Source organism: Coturnix japonica, chromosome 1 (assembly GCF_054131305.1).
Source record: "Coturnix japonica strain WE chromosome 1, WE-NBRP24, whole genome shotgun sequence".
Classification (NCBI taxonomy): Eukaryota; Metazoa; Chordata; class Aves; order Galliformes; family Phasianidae; genus Coturnix; species Coturnix japonica.
This window is the reverse complement of record NC_140663.1, coordinates 5,256,516-5,274,080: the sequence shown is the minus strand read 5'-3', so window position 1 is coordinate 5,274,080 and position 17,565 is coordinate 5,256,516. Positions and strand designations below refer to the sequence as shown.

Below are 17,565 nucleotides of genomic sequence, written 5' to 3'. Positions count from 1 at the left end.
CAGAGGATAACTTTTCCACATTCCAGGTTACTGCTTGGATGAATGTGCTACAGAGTTAGCTTGCTCCCTTACATCCAGTTGTTTCACTAAGTTATTCTTTGCAAAATGGAAAGACTTCAGTTGGATAGATTGAGACAAGGATATCTGTTACAATGATAAGCAGAGAAATAGGAGATAGTACTATTGAGACAGGAAGGAATTTACTTGTCCCCTACTCATGTCTGCAGTCCTTTGTTTTTGAGGCTATTAAGTGCCTTCCTTTGCTTTTCTTAAACATACCAAAAGCAATTGTTGCTGTCTTTCAGGGTATCACTTTTTAAATCCAAAGCGAATGCATAAGAAGTTAACTTCTTTCCCAAAGCTTTTCTTATTCTTTCTGTTCATAGCAGGTCTGGCTTTGTTTCTTTATTGAGGTGACTGACTGATCTGAAGATATGTTCGCAAATCAAAGGGATGCTCAAAAAACAAAGCTGTAGAACAGCAACCTAGTTTGCAGTGAGTATGTCAAATACCACCCTTCAGGAAACACAAACAGCTCTGCATTGTCGGAGAAGCAGTGGTCTTCCTTTTCAGCTGCCAGTGACATCAGTCCGTTGTTCATTGATTTAACTGAATGATCCTCTTCACCAGGCATGTGGAAGGTAAAGCAGATCAGCTGAACAGAAAGAGCTCATTGTTCATGTAACAAATTATAGACTGAACTATAAATAGTGGCAGGAATAATTCAGTATGTTTGTGAAGGGTATAAAGTTTGCTTCAGGCTAGGAATTTTCACTGGTCGTTGGGCCCTGATGAAGCACACGAGATATTTTCAAACAGGGATATTTTTGTTATTTTCTTGCATCAGAACATAAACAATATAGAATCAAACCCCTCCTCCCAGCCAGCATGCAGTGGAAAATCAGACATTATTTGCTGCTTCTCTTTATGGAAAGTGATTTTCTTATGATTGTATAGAGTTTGCAAATGAAGACAGTTTTTACTTCAATATGTTGGAAGAATGCACCAATTTCCAGCCTCATTTTTTTGATGAGCAGAAGCAGTAAGTTGTGAGTTGCAAGAACAGTTCCTGACTCTTGCTTTGTCTTCACTTGATTGGATAACATGGTTAACACTAGAGGAGCAAATTACTGAAAATAACCCCAAACAGCCTGTCATTAAAGGATTCACTTCACCTGACATTCCCATGGTTTCTGTGCAGTCAGACTGCTCCTGAAATCACAGCTATTTGGAAATGGCACTGAAAGAAACATTGCTGCAACGATGAAAAGAACAGTAATAGTTTTATAGTTACAGATTATAATTGTAATACTGGCTTGGTTGTGGAAATGGCATACTTGTGAGATGAAGAGGCAGAGAAAATAGTGGTCTCAGGGTTGGAGCAGGTATTACAAAGTATTGGACTTCAGAAAGCCCTTTTGTAACGAGCCTTCATAACTATGTTAGTTTGGGCTTGAAGGAACCTGTTCATATCATACATATACTATAAATGAATCTGTGCTATTGATTACATTATCCAAAGCTGTCATATACCTAACTGCAGAATACAGTTTTCTTTTAATTCTCTTATGCAGAGCTGCCTGGAGGCTGCTTCCTTAATTCTTTCCTTCTTAACTTTGCAAGGAGAATTAATGAGAAGATATTCGCGCACTGATGTGTTTGTACGTGTGTGTGAGATGCTTCAATTTACATCTTCCCTTAATCTTTATTGCAGAAGAATATCTCAGGAGAAGTGGGAACTCTGGAGACTTCATCGTGCTTTCCCATTAGAACTTCTGTGCTTTAAAGTTTCACAACAAAAATGTAGGGGGAGGGCAGCAGCCTGTGACCACAACAAACTGGAGAAAGGCTGAACCGGAAAAGTGTCAGTCTCTTCTGTCTTTGAGCAATAAATTAGATGTAATGAATGAAGACGCAATGGAAGTAAGCACATGCTCATCTTCATAACTGTGAGCTTCTTGCTTCCTGTGTGATTATTACACATCTTTTCTGTGGAGTGATCGTAATTCTTACAGACACCAGCCTCTGAAATACGGACCTGTCTTTGTGTCTTTGTTTTGACAAATATCAATCACACAAAGCCTTCATCTCCCCATCAGTCATTTCTTATGCAGGAAGTACCAGAGAGTAGCAGAGTTTGTCTTTCATTGTTGTATTTCTCTAGCTTATGCTTTTATTTTCTATTTGTATTCTAGTGCTTAATAGCCCAGGGTACTATCAACCACCATGGATATTGAATCTTTCCTGCTTAGTATGATCATAACTTTCATAAAAGATTAAATAAAACTGTTACATTCCCATTTGAGTATTTCAACTAAAGCACTTCTGTCTTTTGCTGTCTACCTTCATCTAGCTGTGACTGAAGTCACTTAAATTGAGAGAAAAAGGAAGAATTGAAACAATCAGGGTAGCTGGCAATTTCCAGCTGTTCTGGCATTCACACAGAATATAATAATCAAGTCTCCACTTAGTTTGGAGTCTGAACACAGAGCCTTAATGAAGAACCCTCTTTGCATTCCTCAGATTTTTTTGAATGAGATCTAGCAGCTCTTGAATTTGTGCTTTTTCTTCCTTTTATGCAATCCATGGAAGCTGAAGAACCTCTAAAGGCAGTAGCCTTTATAAATATATTTTCTTTTCATTATAAATATATTTTCTTGTGGGCCTTCAGATTTTAATTCTGATGCTTCTCATCACTGATTCTTTTTGAGGTGGCAGAGTCCCTCTGCGTCATGTGCAGCTCTTCCTAGCATAACTGAAGAAGTTTTATCTTCAGGAAAGCCAGTTTTCTATCTAGCAGAAGCTAGAATGCCAGGCCCTGCTCTTAAACCTGAACTGTGTGGTGGTGGCCTCATTTCTTGGCCAGGTACCCACTGGATTATGAGCTTTAAAGTCTGGGGTATAGGAATAAAGGGGCAGTTGTAGACTTTCCAGTTATTTTTGCATAGAGGCCATATCGAACGTTGGATGATAACATCATCTTTATTTGAGATGATGGCTATGATTTGGGGTATTTCAAATCTGGTAGTCATTTTGTTTAATCATTTATCTTTTCTTTATAAACTTTAGAAAATGTATTGTGTTTATTCTCTAGTATCACAGTGGGAAAGTACAATGTGCAGCACCAGTTTCTTTTCGCATGAGCAGCTCCTTTGGATTCAAAGTAATGGATCCTCACCACGCGTGCCCTGGTGTCCTATCTACCAGAATCAACAACATCAGTGATAATTTTAAGAGTTTATAGTGAGTGTTTTTAGCTGAATATTAGCTTTGATGTGACAAAGAATTTGAACCTATGTTTTAAAGTTGTGTTCACATAGATATCCTCAGTAGACAGAACTATATTTACCTCAGTGTCCTCTAATGATGGAAGCATTCCAGGCAGCACAGTAGCACTCTCTTTATGACTCTTGTTTTCACTGAACGCTTATCTGAATTGCAAGATAATATGCTTGTATTTTGTTTTGAGCTACTATCTTAAGAAAGCCTTAATTTTAATGAATTTGTTGAAGACTGTTTGCTTTTTCTTCTACCTCCAGAGAGATGAAATAAAGTATCTTGCTGAATGTTCTATTACTTATTTTAATTTTTAATTCAGAGGAAGCAGAGACTTGATTAGGGTTCTGCAAGTATATAGACTTAGCCTTCAGTTCTCAACGTAAATTAAACTTACATAGAAATAAAAGACAGCAGAGGGCAGTAGTATGGTGCGTATGGTACAGATCTTCAGTTGGCTAATAATCAGTTTGTTCATTGGTATGTTCTTTAACTGTTTGATGACTGAATGATGGTGAGATACGAGTTTTGCTCTGAAGCTTGTATTTCCTCCCCCTCTGGCCCTGAGACACAGTGCTGCAGTGTGGTTTGCTCTTACATAAAAAACTTATTAATGCTTGTTTCCAGGTTGTTTGTATAATGGAGCCTGTGCCATGAAAGAGTCTCATCTTATATCTGTCAGACAGTGAAAGTCCCTAGCTTTGGGAATAGCATCCTTATTTCTGGCCTTTAAAGTCTACCCAGCCATCTCCCAAAATATTCTTTTAGAACAAAACTCTTCTTGAGAATTTCTTTTTCATCCTATTCTGTTCACTAGCAACCTGACAGTTGTTGGAGACATTTGGTAATGAGTCACAAAATGATAGTGGTCTGGCAAAAAGCCTTGTTATCAAGATACACTATTGTAGTTTGGGCCTGAGGAATACAGCTAAATGTCACTGGGGACTTGTAACACTCCTTTCAGGTTAGCAGATAAGGTTGGCAAATTTAGCTCGTTCTGGTTTCCAATAGACAGGCTAATCTTTTTGCAGAATGACACCACTGCAATTGGTGCTGTTTGGCTTTCAAAAGACTGAATTATCCTTTCTCTCAGGCAGTTACCCTTGTGTCTGGGTTGACGTACACTGAAATCCCCAGCGCGAGCTGAAGTCTGGATGTGCATCTGTAGAAGTCTGCTTTGTAGCACTGTGGCTTCTTCATGCTTGCAGGAAAAAGCTGGAGTGGTGTTGTTATGCTCCTGCTGGACATTCTGCTACTTAACAGTTTTAACAGCGTTAAAAGCACCAAAGTTTTCCTTAAAAGGGCCACATCTGATGTTTCCTGTGTGGGTCGCCTCCAGGATCTATCTTGTACAAATGAATAAGGAACAGAAAAGATATGTAACCTTACCAGGTTGTGTTTCCCTTAGATGACCATAAAATACCTGTGTAAGAGAGAGGCATTCTTACATCCAGACATGGTTTTTCTCTGGCCTGGAGATACCTTTGTTTTCTGAGTTCTCTGATTTTCCTTTGCTCAGCAATGTTTTTAAGAAGATAACCTTTTCTTTGTGTGTGGCTAAAAAAAGAGTGAGTAAGGTTTGACTGTCTGAGGCTTTGCTTACCTTGGGTCTCTCCCAGCTGCATAAAGCCAAGACTGAAAACAAGAAGTCTGTCCTTCTCTGCTTAAAAAGATGTTTGTGCTCCTAAATGCTGCAGTAAAAAGAAATGCAAATCAGAAGAGAAGCTAGGAAGACAGCTGTCAGTGCTCCTGATTTCTCAAATAAACCCAGTGAGAATCAAGCCACTGAATCAAAATGGAAGAGCAGTGACATGAGATAGTTTATATAACTACTCTAGCTTTGCACAGGTACTGATTTGTCCCCTTCTGACCCATTTCTAATACAAGCTGTGTGTGTCAGTATAGACTGTGTCAGGAACAGAGCATTTGATGTTCAGTTTCACAGCCAAGGATTCTATGTGGTGTTGTAATGTCATTCTGTAGTCTTAGAAGTTATAGCTGGAATATCTTTTGTGTGTTGTTCTTGTGCAAGCACTTTTTTCCTAAATGCATATTTAAACATTTGTTTGTTAATTCAGAAATGTGGTCTGAAGTCTTTAGTTTTGGCATTTCCTGTGTTTGCAGCAAGCTCACTTTCATGATACACATACATACATTGCTGTTTTACAAGAATGCAAAAATCAGCAATGCATTTTTGTACTGTTAGTTTTTAGAGCTTTGCAGTACTGCTGATTGCCTTTTACCATTCCCATTTATAATTACAGTGAGTTATTTGTGGCTTGTCTTGAAACCTTGTGTTGCTAAGAATCTGTTTTTCCATGTGTATTATAAAATTTAGAGTTCTCTTTCCAGTACTTTTAGAATAAATACTACATAGCAAAGGCATTACAATTTCGATAGGCCTTCTGACTTACTGAAATCTTGATTTGTAAGCATTGCCTTTGTGTTCATTTTGTTCTCTGTTCCTTTGCTGATTCCATCAATGCAGGTATCGCTGGATCTTAAGAGACTGAGATGGTTTGTCCCCAGCCTGTCGTCCCTTTGCCAGGATAATGACAAAATTGCCTTTTTGTCTTTAGCACATTTTGTCTCACCATTTCTTTTATTCAGAACTTTGTGAATTGTGATGCATTTATGTTTTCTTTTCTTTTTACAGTTTCACAGGAGAATTTATAAAGGAATACCGCTGCAGTTCAGAGGGCAAGTTTGGTCTTTACTACTTGATGTCCCTAAAATGAAAGAAGAAATGAAAGACTTGTACAGTGTGAGTTGTTAGAATTTCCACTTAATTCTAAAATTAAAATAAAAACACAAAAGATTACAAATTACTTTGAACTTCACTGTTTCTTTTTTTTCTTTCCTTTTTTTCCCCATGTACTGGAAAGCACTTTACCAGCTTATCTTTTGGTTCTGGTACTGATGTAATTAGTTTGATCTTTCCTCTTCTTTTCTCATTCCTAAATCCTTGTTAAAGCCCCCTTAAAAGCGGAGTGAAACAACATAAGACAAAACCCTTCTCCTCTGAAACGACAACTCTTCTTTGAGAAATTTCTATTAAGGAAGTGCCATATCAGCTGAATATCAGTAAGAGGAATCTGTAGTGTTCTCGAGGGGGTGAGGAATCGTCGCCTTCTCCATTTTGTTAAAGCCAAGAGGGCCTCTGGGAGAGCAAGTTGGCAAACTTTATGCTGTGTTATCTCCGGGTTGAAGCGTAGATACCTGTTACAAAGTACTGTCATTTAGTTTGTTGTATTCTCAGAGGTGTAACTAATACCAATGTATTACCCACAGAAAGCTGCAGGCAAAAATTGACCACTTAAGCCTATTCCTACTTAGCGTGCGAAGAAAAAGTGTTAGACCTCAGTCCCCACCCACACGCTGGGTAGCAGTTAAAGCCATCTTTGAATTATTCTGGTCATGTTCCTCTAAACTTTTCTTCTCTAACTCTGCTTTTTCTGTGGATGTGCTGATTGCCATCTGAGCTCAACTTCAGATCCCAAACTGTAGACTGAGGTTTGTAAGCAGGCCAGTAAGTTAGGCAGAAGGGGAACTGAATCTTGTCATGTTGTCTTTTCCTATCAATCTTTCTGTGCTAGGAGATTATAGGAAGACAGCATAGCTAACAGAAAGGTAAGATAACATTGTAGAGTATTTAATTTTTTTCCCACTGGAACTGAAATGTTCACTGCCTTTTAAGAAAAAAATGTCCAGAATTTCAAGGAAATGCATAGGTTTGATTTTTATGGCACTCTTCAGGAGCCAACACTTTGGATCTGAGCAGACATGGAATCTTGTAAGGTCATGAAAGAAGATCGATGTTGGCATTGATGTTATCTAAATTTTGGTCTCTGTGATCTTCTTATTGAATTTTTTAGCACTCCTCAGTCTGACAGGATGTTCTGTCTGACTATTAGATTTTGTTTTAACTTCATAAGAGAGACTAGAGGCAAATCCAGAAAGGACAGAATGGAATTCATGCTGAGTAATGTAGTTGTGGGAAAGAATACTGAGTATAACTAAAAGCATTTAAAAATGTTAATTCATATTAAGAGATTATTGATGCCATTTAGTGCAAAACAAAAAAGTGTCTTTTCAGTTCAAATATGGTAGTAGAAAGAGTTCCTTCCATCATAATCCTAGCTTGTTTATTTGCAGTAAGCTCATTTAATTGCTTTCCACTTTTCCCATTTCCTGAAATTATATTAATGCTCATAATAATTCTCATTTACAAATTGCACACATGAAAGTTAGAAGGAAGATGCCTGTTTTTTGAGGGAGGTGAAACAGCTTCTTGCAGTCCTTGGTGCAAGGAAGTTACCCTTCTTAACTTAACGTTCTTAGTTAACATTTCTGATTCCAAGACTCCAGGTGCCCAGTCTAGAGGCTCTCATCATGACTAGGACTCGGGGTACTAATTTTCCTGTAGTTCAGATAAATCATGGGCTTTGGGTCCTCAAACCATCTAAAAACTTCCTTATCTCTTCTTTTCTGACTGGAGGAGAAAACTCTGGATGTTAATACTTCAAACCTTCTGTTTTATTCCAACCAGAAGCTGTACAATTCTTCCTTATGAATACCCATGATATTCTGTAAAAGTGCCTTTACCAACATAATGTTTTGAAAATACCATATTGAATACAGATGGAAGTGTCTCATGTACTTCACTTTTAGGGACAGAAGCAAGAATGAATGAGTGAATGTCAAGAAAAAATTACTTCAGGTGTGAAAAGTAAGAAGACAGTCCAACCACTGCAGGCTTCCTGAGCTATTCTACCATTCAATTAGTTAAAACAGAAGGCCAGAGGAAATGACTAGGGAAGTGTCCAGAAACATCCATAATCTGTATTTAGATAGAAACTGGCAGCGATGTAACTTTTTCTTCTGCCTAAAGAAAAAGACGACAAAAGCATGAAATCCACCTTCTGTCATTTCTGCAGAGTTCAGACTGGAGCTGTTGTTGTTTCTGAGCAGTGAAATTCACTTGCTGTCTTTCTCCACTCGTGTACTTACATGAAAAATGGCAATTAGAAATTTTAAGTGCTGAAACATAGGGGTCTGGCAGTGAATGTTGTCACAAAAGTGTGTGCTGTGCGGTTGGTCGTTTTACATTTATACTATGTTAATGTTCATTTGACTGTATATATAATATATATTTGTATACATATATACATACACGTATATTTCTGAATGAGTTTTTGAGTTGCCATTTTATGTTAAAGATTTTAAATCATGAGTTTAAGTGTATGGTTTGGTAGGTTTCTCCTTTTTATGAGTTTACAATAAGGAACAGAAGGTTAAAAATGTAACTTAACGTTTTTTATTCTTTTCTAGAAATTGAAATGTCAAGCACGAGGGTCTTCACCAGATATTAGGCAAATTGATCTTGATGTAAATCGAACGTACAGAGATCATATTATGTTTCGAGACAGATATGGTGTTAAGTAAGTAAATTAGAAGTTTTGTTTTGTAATTGGTTTCTGATTTGCCTCAAACCTCTTTGATTTGCAAGAGAATGTTGAATGTGAGTTCCCGACTTTCAAAGCAGAATTGTCTGTGTGACATAGAGGTAGTCACCATTAATGTTTCAAAGCAAAATAGTTACTTTCAACCAACCAGTGTACCCAGTGCAACCAGCCCACAGCAGGGGGCTGGAACTGGATGATCTTTAAGGTCCCTTTCAACTTAAGCCATTCTGTGATTGTTTCTAGCATGCCACATCAGCGCCCTGCTTTGATGGAAAGGATAGGGAATATTTTTAGTCTCTTTCTTTCTGTGACGTCATCTATAGTAGTGCGCTAATTTCAAAAAGCAGTACTCAAAGAATTATGGACTTTAATGTGATAAGAAACATTTTCATTTATTATTCCTCTAGGTATTTTGCAGACAAATTCTAAGTAGGCATGGGAAATTTCTGTGATGGCTGCAACACAGGATGGAGTACAAGGCAAAAATTCCCAAAGCTGAGAGCTCTAATCTATGCAGACACTATAGTTTGGATATGTTTGTGCTGTGCTATCTACACTGGAGCTGATGTGCCCTTGCCTGTCAGTACTACTGCCACAGTGCCGTGCAAAAATGGCTATATTGCATCTGAGCCTCAGCTAGATTTAACCCACACACTTTAAGTCTAAGCAGAAGCTCACTACCCCATAGGTTTGGGGTTAACACAGGCAGAACCTGCTTCATTCCCTGTGCCTGTGTTGTGAGCATGTCCTCAGAGTGTACAGAAAGGCCTTTGACTGTACCAATTTCACACTTGGAATAGAACTTGGAATTGCTGTATGTGCATTATACATTTCCAGTGATGTGGATGAAAGCTGAGAAATCATTCTGTATAGCAATGAAATAGTCTTCCGGGTAAATCAATAGCTTGTTTGAATTCTCAATGGACTGTACGTTTTTGAGGGGTCATTCTTTTACAAGTCTTCAGTGGTACCATCTAGTAAAATCGTAAATCGTACTAAGATTACCATTACTTTTATATCATACTGTGAATGACATTTGCTCTTGTGTTGGGTTTCATATAGTTCAAATTCCCATAACTGATCACAGAAGGCTCTCATGGATGGGTATCTGCAACTGAACTGTTTAATCTCATTTTGTCCTTGTAAAATAAGACTGAAGATTACAGAATCACAGAATGAGCTGGGTTGGAAGGGACCTCAAGGATCATGAAGTTCCAATGCCCCTGCCTGGCAGGGCCACCAAACTTCCACAATTACTAGATCAGGTTGCCCAGGACCCCATCCAACCTGGCCTTGAACACCTCCAAGGACGGGGCATCCACAACCTCCCTGGGCAGCCTGTTCCAGGGCCTAACCACTCTCCTAGTAAAGAAGATTAATAACTTGTACTTCATATTACATTTTTTTAAAAATTACCTAAGAACAAGTAAGCTCCAGTTTCTGCAAGAGACTGAAAAAAAATCATATTTTGGTTAAAATTCTCCAAATGTGCATCCTCCTTCCCAACAGAAAATAAGCAGCAAATTCCCTTCCCAGCAAATCACAGGAAGTAGGTGTGAGTTTAAAAACATCCTATGAGAATTCTCCATTAGTTTGATGTCCCAGCTTGAGAAGGAACTTGTATATTTTTGTCCTGCTACATTCACAGCTTGGTACAAGATGACTTAAGCTGTCTTTATACGTATGTATGTACCTCACTTCTAGAATTGCAGGGTTTGATATGCTCTGAAGGACTGAGCATAGGATGGGGTGTTGGATATGTGATTGTTTGGCAGTAGCAGTCACCAAGGCAGCTTTTAATTTGGGTGCCAAGATTAAGATCTTTGTACCTGCTTTGTGTTTTGTCTCTTCTGTGTTACTACAGTCAATAACAGCTGTTAGCATTCTGCAAACAGAAATTAGGTTTGGTGTGTTTAAAGTCTGTCATTCTGAATAAATCAGTGTTCGACACATATACCGTGTATGGCTCAAATCTCTTATTTGTAATAATAATGGTCTGACACCACTGGCATCTCAGATTGTTTTAAATATATTTTGTAATTTTTAAACAAGCAAAAATCAGAAAAGTGTGAAATATAATGTTAATTTGAAATCAGAAGCACATATCACTGCTCTTTAGAACCAAACAAATGAAAATGGTGAAACAAGTTCCCAAAATGCAGTTAACTAAGTTTATGTTTTCTGTTTTTACAATACCCAGTATTACAGCACTTTCTTTCTCCACTCTTGTCTCTTCAGGCAACAATCTTTATTCCATGTTTTAGCTGCATATTCTATATATAATACGGTAAGTTGTGTACTTTCATGTACAGTTTCTCTGAACATGCTGTAAGTTTATTTGCAATTCTTTATCCTCTTCCTCCCACCCCCAAAACCCACAATGCATTTCAGAGACGTTTGGAAACACAGAGAAATAAATGACTTGTCTGCTGATATGTTTTCAGCTACTGAAGTTGAAACAAAGCATCTTGATTAGGAATGTCTTACCGGACAGACTGAACAGTACATAGAGTTTAACTGAGATTAGGTATAGTGTTCAGTAAGAATAATGAATTTGTGCTGTGCTGGAGTTTCATAATACTGGTATTTCTTTCCATTATATTGTTTGCTTCTAATTAAGATCATTTGAATAATGGGAGGAAAAACTACAGAAAAGTGCATGTAGGAGTAAGCAGGCACTAAATAACTTGGAGTGTTCTAATAAATGGAAGGTTTTGAAGGCTGCATCTTCCTCACTTACCGCCTATTTTAAATGTGCTCCAATGTATATGTTGAAATACATTCTGGTGCTAAATTCGGTCTTGACTGTAGTCCTGAATGAGGATTTTTTGAAGTAGAGTTTCTGGACACATCATAAGGGTTAGGGTCTGGCTTACTTTGTAATGTCCTTCGACTGCATGCTAAAAATACTATTAGGTTCAGACTTAGTTTTGTTTTATGCTCTGTTCCTTTGTTCGCTGTGCCTGTTCTGATCGCTTTTGAACAACTTTCATTTTACATCCATCAGCAACTCCTTACAATTCAATGTGAAAATATCCAAAGTTGTGAGTAAGAGTGAAATTGAGCACTTATTCTTCTTAAGTATCAGCCGAGAAAACTCTGGAAGGGAGGATCTCCTTCGTATATTCTTTGTGTAGCATTAGACTAATGTCTGCCAGCTGTATGAAAAGTATTGTTTAAAGTCAGCTGTTACAATACAGATGAAGGGAATATTGCAGTGAGGTTTTAATTTGCTTTAATGTTTTTATATTTTTTTTCTTAATGTGTCACAGTTCTTACGCTTTGTTTTTATTGCTGGAGCAAAGTTCCTGAAAAGAACTTTTAAATCTGAAAACGATTATTCAATTATTAATTCATTCTCCTAAATATTTTACCAACGGAGTTACCTGAGCAGTGAAATGATGGTGACAATTGGTTCCTGCCATGAAAGTCAAAATGAATAGCGGAGGAGTTGCTCAGATTTAGCATTGGAACAGGACTTTTCCCTTCATGTTTAATTACATCTCCCTTCTGTGTGCTGCTGAACTTGAACAGGTTTATAGTTTCATGTCTCTCCTGAAAACTGCCATGTTTATCAGAGGGTGCCTTGATTGTAATAGACGACAAAAGAATATCTCCCCTCTCCAGAGCCAAGTGTGTCTAAATGGAAAATTCATCCCTTCTGGAATAAGATGTTCTAATTAATTGAAATCATTAGTATTAAACCTGATTTAGTGCATTGGTAGAGTGTTCTAATGAGAGTTCCTGGTTATTTTTCAGATGAGTTGTTGAGCATCATCCCTTCTATCTGTCAGTATTTTAGATGTTCAGAAATCAGATGCTTGTGGTGGTGCCATAATTAGGGAACGCTGCATGCCATCAAGACAGGCAGCTTCTTTGCTGTGCTAACTCAAAGAAAAGCTATAAGCTCATGGGTGTGGGGTTTTTGCTTTTGGGATTTTAATATTAATTTTAATATTTTTCACTGTGTAATTTTCAGGAAGTTGGATACTGTCAGGGAATGAGCCAGATCACAGCTTTACTCCTAATGTACATGAATGAAGAAGATGCCTTCTGGGCCTTGGTGAAACTTCTCTCTGGTCCCAAGCATGCTATGCATGGTATGGTGTGTCACAGTACTTAGTGTATATATATGAGGTTTCAACCTGATTATTTAGGCTGTGATTTTTTTGAAAATGGAACCATGCTGCTATGTGTGTATGTTCAGTATAAAACATAATTGGAGCTTTATACTGGGATGCCATTGGATGTTACCGAAGTTCACATACTTTTTAATAATTGTTTTTCTATGTGGTTTTAAGTAGTTCTTAATGAAAATCAGATGTTACCCTTCCAGTTAGCTCTAAAGGCATGTAACTAGTTGAAAGCTGATTATGTACATGTCTATATAGCAATAAAATACTACTGGAAAACTAATACAGAATGTGTAACTCTGCAGCTATTCTATCACATGGCAGGACAGGAATCCATAGTACAAAAAATAACAACAAAAAAAAATCACACTGTAAGCATTAATGTTGAGTTCCTGGGTTTTCTCTTTGCCTCACACAGCATTTCCTGCACTCTCAGTGTTGTTACACTACTATTATTGCTTATTCTCTCTTTCCATGTCAGATTTAGTATCACCTTTGCATACTGCATATCCGTAGAGATAGAACAACAACAGGAATTCCAGCATCTTTTGTTAATGACCTTGTGGCTCACAAAGCTGTAATACTTGAACACCTGAAAAAGAAAATAGTATCTAGAAATTAGTTGTGGGGTTTTTATTTTATTAAATTCTCAGCAGGCTCTGGCTCCTTTTCCCTTATGACATTCTTATACCGTGGTAGCTTCCTATCCTGTTCACAGTGTTCTTAACCCAGTGTGCAGGTTGGCTTTTGTTCTATTTGTACTTCTACAAAGCCATTGTCTTTTTGGAGGAAAAAAAGAAAGTTATCTGAAACAGGGATCAATGTCATACAAGAAATTTGAATTTATAAAGAATCAAAGACTTGCTTGGAGCTTTTACGCAATGATAACACGGACTAAGAAAATCTTACATAAGCCTGTATCTCTACATCTAGTAGTAATCAAAAGCCATAAAAATACAGCTGTGTTGAACGTTGAGCTCCTCAGTGATCACAGAAAATTTTAGGTGTCTTGAGGAATGAGTTTAAATCAATTAATTCTGTGTTGAATCAGTGGGTCTGATTTTGCTACCTGAGAGGGAGCTCTGCATAGGCAACAGTTTAAAGATGTCATAGTCAATGAAACACAATTTTTTTTTTCAGATTTGAAGACATACAGGGAGACAAGCATAGGATCGGTTCAGACTGATGTTATCTACCATTACTAACTTAATAATAGTCACTAGGGGAAGGCAGTGATGTTTTGCTGTAGTCACTTAAGCAGAAATATGTGCATATCCATACATGGACATGAGAATATTGCTATGAATATCTGTTCAGATCCATTGGTCTATAGAAGAACAATATCCTCAGAGCTCTGAATTCTCCCTTCTTCCCACCCCCACCTCTCCTTTTTTTTACATGTCACTGTCTTTATAGTAAATAAACACATTTCATGGTTGGCTTCTTTTCGTAGGTTTTTTTATTCCTGGTTTTCCGAAACTGATGAGGTTTCAAGAACATCATGACAAAATACTGAATAAGTTTTTGTCCAAACTTAAGCAGCATTTGGTGAGTACTCACAAGAGCAGCATTTCTTAAGGTTGGAAATTGATGAAGAAAAACTGTAAGGATAGAAATCATGTTTGTTTGATTAAAACAAAGTATTTCATGTAGCCAAAAAATATTGATTTCATTGCCCACAAGGCTGTGGAATAAAATGTTTTTTTCATGGATATTATAAAGTGTTACTTGATTTTTATGTTTATTTTTAAAAATTCTGTGTTTTTTACAGGACTCTCAGGAGATGTCCACTAGCTTTTACACCACAAAATGGTTTTTCCAGTGTTTCCTTGATCGCGTGAGTGTGTTTTCCATTTTCTTTCTCTGTTTTTAATTATGGGTTTGAACAAACTGTTTTCACTCTTGATTCTTTCATTGCAGACTCCCTTTACATTGAGCCTCAGGATATGGGATATCTACATACTTGAAGGAGAGCGGGTTCTCACTGCTATGTCGTACACAATTCTGAAGATACATAGAAGTAAGAAACCTCTTGAGTGCTTGAATGCTAAATAGGCTTTGTTCTTATTTTGTGTGAAAAATCTTAGTTTCCTCTTTGCCTTGTGCAATTCATGACAAGTGTTTTTCTCTCCTTATGAACAAGCAGAGCAAAATCCTTCCTTTATTAACGTGAGTGATTGTCAAAGAAAAGTGGGCTTCCAGATGGTATTACAGTTGCCCCAAAATCATACTTGATTTACTTAATCATAAATAATTAGACAAATAGAGTCACACCATACAAATTTAACAGCGCATGTTCTGCTGTATTTGTGTTTTAATGCAAGTTACTCAGAAAAATAAGGAAGTTATTTAAACATCAGGCTGGGTTGAGCTTTGTTGCTGGTTATAAAATGGGCAAAAATGTTCTAGTTGCATGCTTTGTCAATTGCATTCTATCCACCATAAGTTTTTAAAATGTGTTAAAAGAATCCAGAGAGAAAAAGGCTGATATCTTGTGCCTGTAAATACCTGAAACTCTTATCAGCAAGCAATTCAGCAACAATGAACAACCAGTGTTATATCTCATTATATAGTGCTGTCTGTCCAAGAATGTCATTAAAATTCAGAATTTCAGTAGTGTGACCGAACAGTCTTTTCTTCCATCTTTTTCCAGCTGAAAAAATTAAGATTTGGAGTTTTGAACAAAAGCATTGTCCAAAGCATTTATGCCTGCCCATAGTGCCTACCCATCTGTGCCTGCCCTCATAGCACATGAAGTTCCAATTCTGAGAATGAATGTTAGCTTCTAAATATCCTTAGACATTTCTCTGGGTGATACCTTGTAGTCTGATACAATTTACCTGTGGTACTTTTGCATTTTCCTAGTGAAATCAATTGATTCTATGTAAATTTGGAAGTCTATGTGGAACTCTTTGCAGAATTGATGTCTTCACTTGCTCACTAGCTTATCCTTATTAAACTGTATAAGCATGCAGTTACAGCCTTGAAAGCAAAACGTTTATGTGGGAAACATGGCCTTACAGCTGTGTAAAATGGGAAAGAATCTGATAACTCTAAAATGGCTTTCAGAATATGACCTGAATTAATTGAAGTGGCAAATAATGCCTGAAGCAATGGTTCTGAACTGCCATAACCATTTCATTGGAAGTTAATTCAGTTGTGAATGAGGATACCTTAAATGTCAAATCTTAAACTGTTTTACTGCTTTTGAAAGCTTTTAAATAAATGATGTGTATTGTAGCAGTGTTTTGTAAGTTGGGGATGTAGGCTGAAACTGCTGGATGTAACGTAAGCAGACCAAAGGCAGGTGACTTTTAGAAGATGCCCCTTTTTGGAAAACGTTGTTCTAAATTGAAAGCATTTCTGTATTAATTTGCAAGTGAATTTCTGATGCATTTTGTCGGTTTTTAGTGTAGAATTCTATTTTCTGCTTAACAAATAGGCCTTTTTTTGTTCTATTTTAACAACAGAAACATCTGATATTGTACATTCATAATTGAAATGTTATGTTCATAATCAAGATATTTTTATTTATAATAATATTTTCTTCTTGTGTAGAACATCTGATGAAATTACAAATGGAAGAGCTTGTAGAATTTCTGCAGGAGACGCTAGCTAAGGATTTCTTCTATGAAGATGATTATGTAATAGAACAGCTCCAAAATTCTATATCAGAATTGAAACGAGCAAAATTGGATTTACCAGTAGCTGGTAAGATACTTACATAGATGCAGATTTAGATACTTGTAGGCTTTTACACCTTGTCCATTTTTAAAGTGTTAATTCATTCTGGTAAAGGCTGGGAATGGTTGTCTCTTCATTGCTACATACTTATTTCTTCCATAATATTTTACAGTTGAGAAGCAACAACCTTCATTCCATGAGTTTGCTGGGTTTTTTTGCTCATTGTTTTTTTTACGGGTTACAAGCTAATGGCTCAGCACTATAAAACATTCCTGATCTGATAACTTTGATGTATAAATATCACAGTTTCCGATTATTTGAAGCAATATTGTTGTCTGAGAAGACAAATGATTCTGTAGCTTGGGATAGCTATAAATCAGGTCAAATAGTTGGTCCAATCCAGTTTTTTAATTCTTTGCAAGTGATACACCCTCTCTGGGCATTTAGGTGAATTATTGTCTTCATTTTTGCTTTCCTTTTGTGTTCATGCTTTGTGTTCAGTTGCAGAGCAGTGAGTATTGTTTCTTAGGACACTACTTCAGTAATGTCTATAGGTTCTCTTCTTCCTGTACTGAGATTCTATCATCTTTTCTATCACTTTGCTATCCTCAGTGTAGGATAGAACTGAGTTTTGTTGTGATTATGCTTAGTTCTTTTTTATCCTTGTCAGTTCATAGAATAGTACGTGAGAAAGAAACCTGTTTTAAAATAAATAAAAATAAAAAGACAGAAGCAGCCTTAACTTTTAAGTTGTTATGGTTAATTTTCAGAAATTAAGAAATGTCAGAGTAAAGGTTGCCTATGTAGTCTGGTGACAGTTTCCTTTTGAAGCTCTTTCATTATGGAACTTCATTTTTCTGTTTCAGTGCATCTTATTGCATGCACTACTGGAGTTTCAGGGCTCTTCATCAGGAAAAGATATATATGTTTCTCCTGGTTCTTACCAGATCTGTCTCTTAGACATTCAGTCAGACACTCTGTGTGTTTGTTTCCCATCACCTCAGCTT

General features: G+C 37.0%; 1 protein-coding gene across 11 annotated transcripts in view; it reads left to right on the top strand.

The window, feature by feature from the left end:
* USP6NL (USP6 N-terminal like) overlaps positions 1-17,565 on the top strand; it is a 95,108-nt gene that overhangs the window by 65,379 nt on the left and 12,164 nt on the right. For all 11 annotated transcript variants that reach the window (XR_014932961.1, XR_014932959.1, XR_014932960.1 and 8 more), the window contains 8 exons: positions 5,933-6,040; positions 8,608-8,717; positions 10,980-11,028; positions 12,721-12,841; positions 14,328-14,422; positions 14,646-14,711; positions 14,795-14,894; positions 16,433-16,585. Coding sequence is in view for 8 of the 11 variants with exons in the window: in XM_085512035.1 (XP_085368161.1) it covers positions 5,933-6,040; positions 8,608-8,717; positions 10,980-11,028; positions 12,721-12,841; positions 14,328-14,422; positions 14,646-14,711; positions 14,795-14,894; positions 16,433-16,585 (802 nt within the window). In the remaining 3 variants the exon portion in view is untranslated. The remainder of the gene's footprint in view (positions 1-5,932; positions 6,041-8,607; positions 8,718-10,979; positions 11,029-12,720; positions 12,842-14,327; positions 14,423-14,645; positions 14,712-14,794; positions 14,895-16,432; positions 16,586-17,565) is intronic.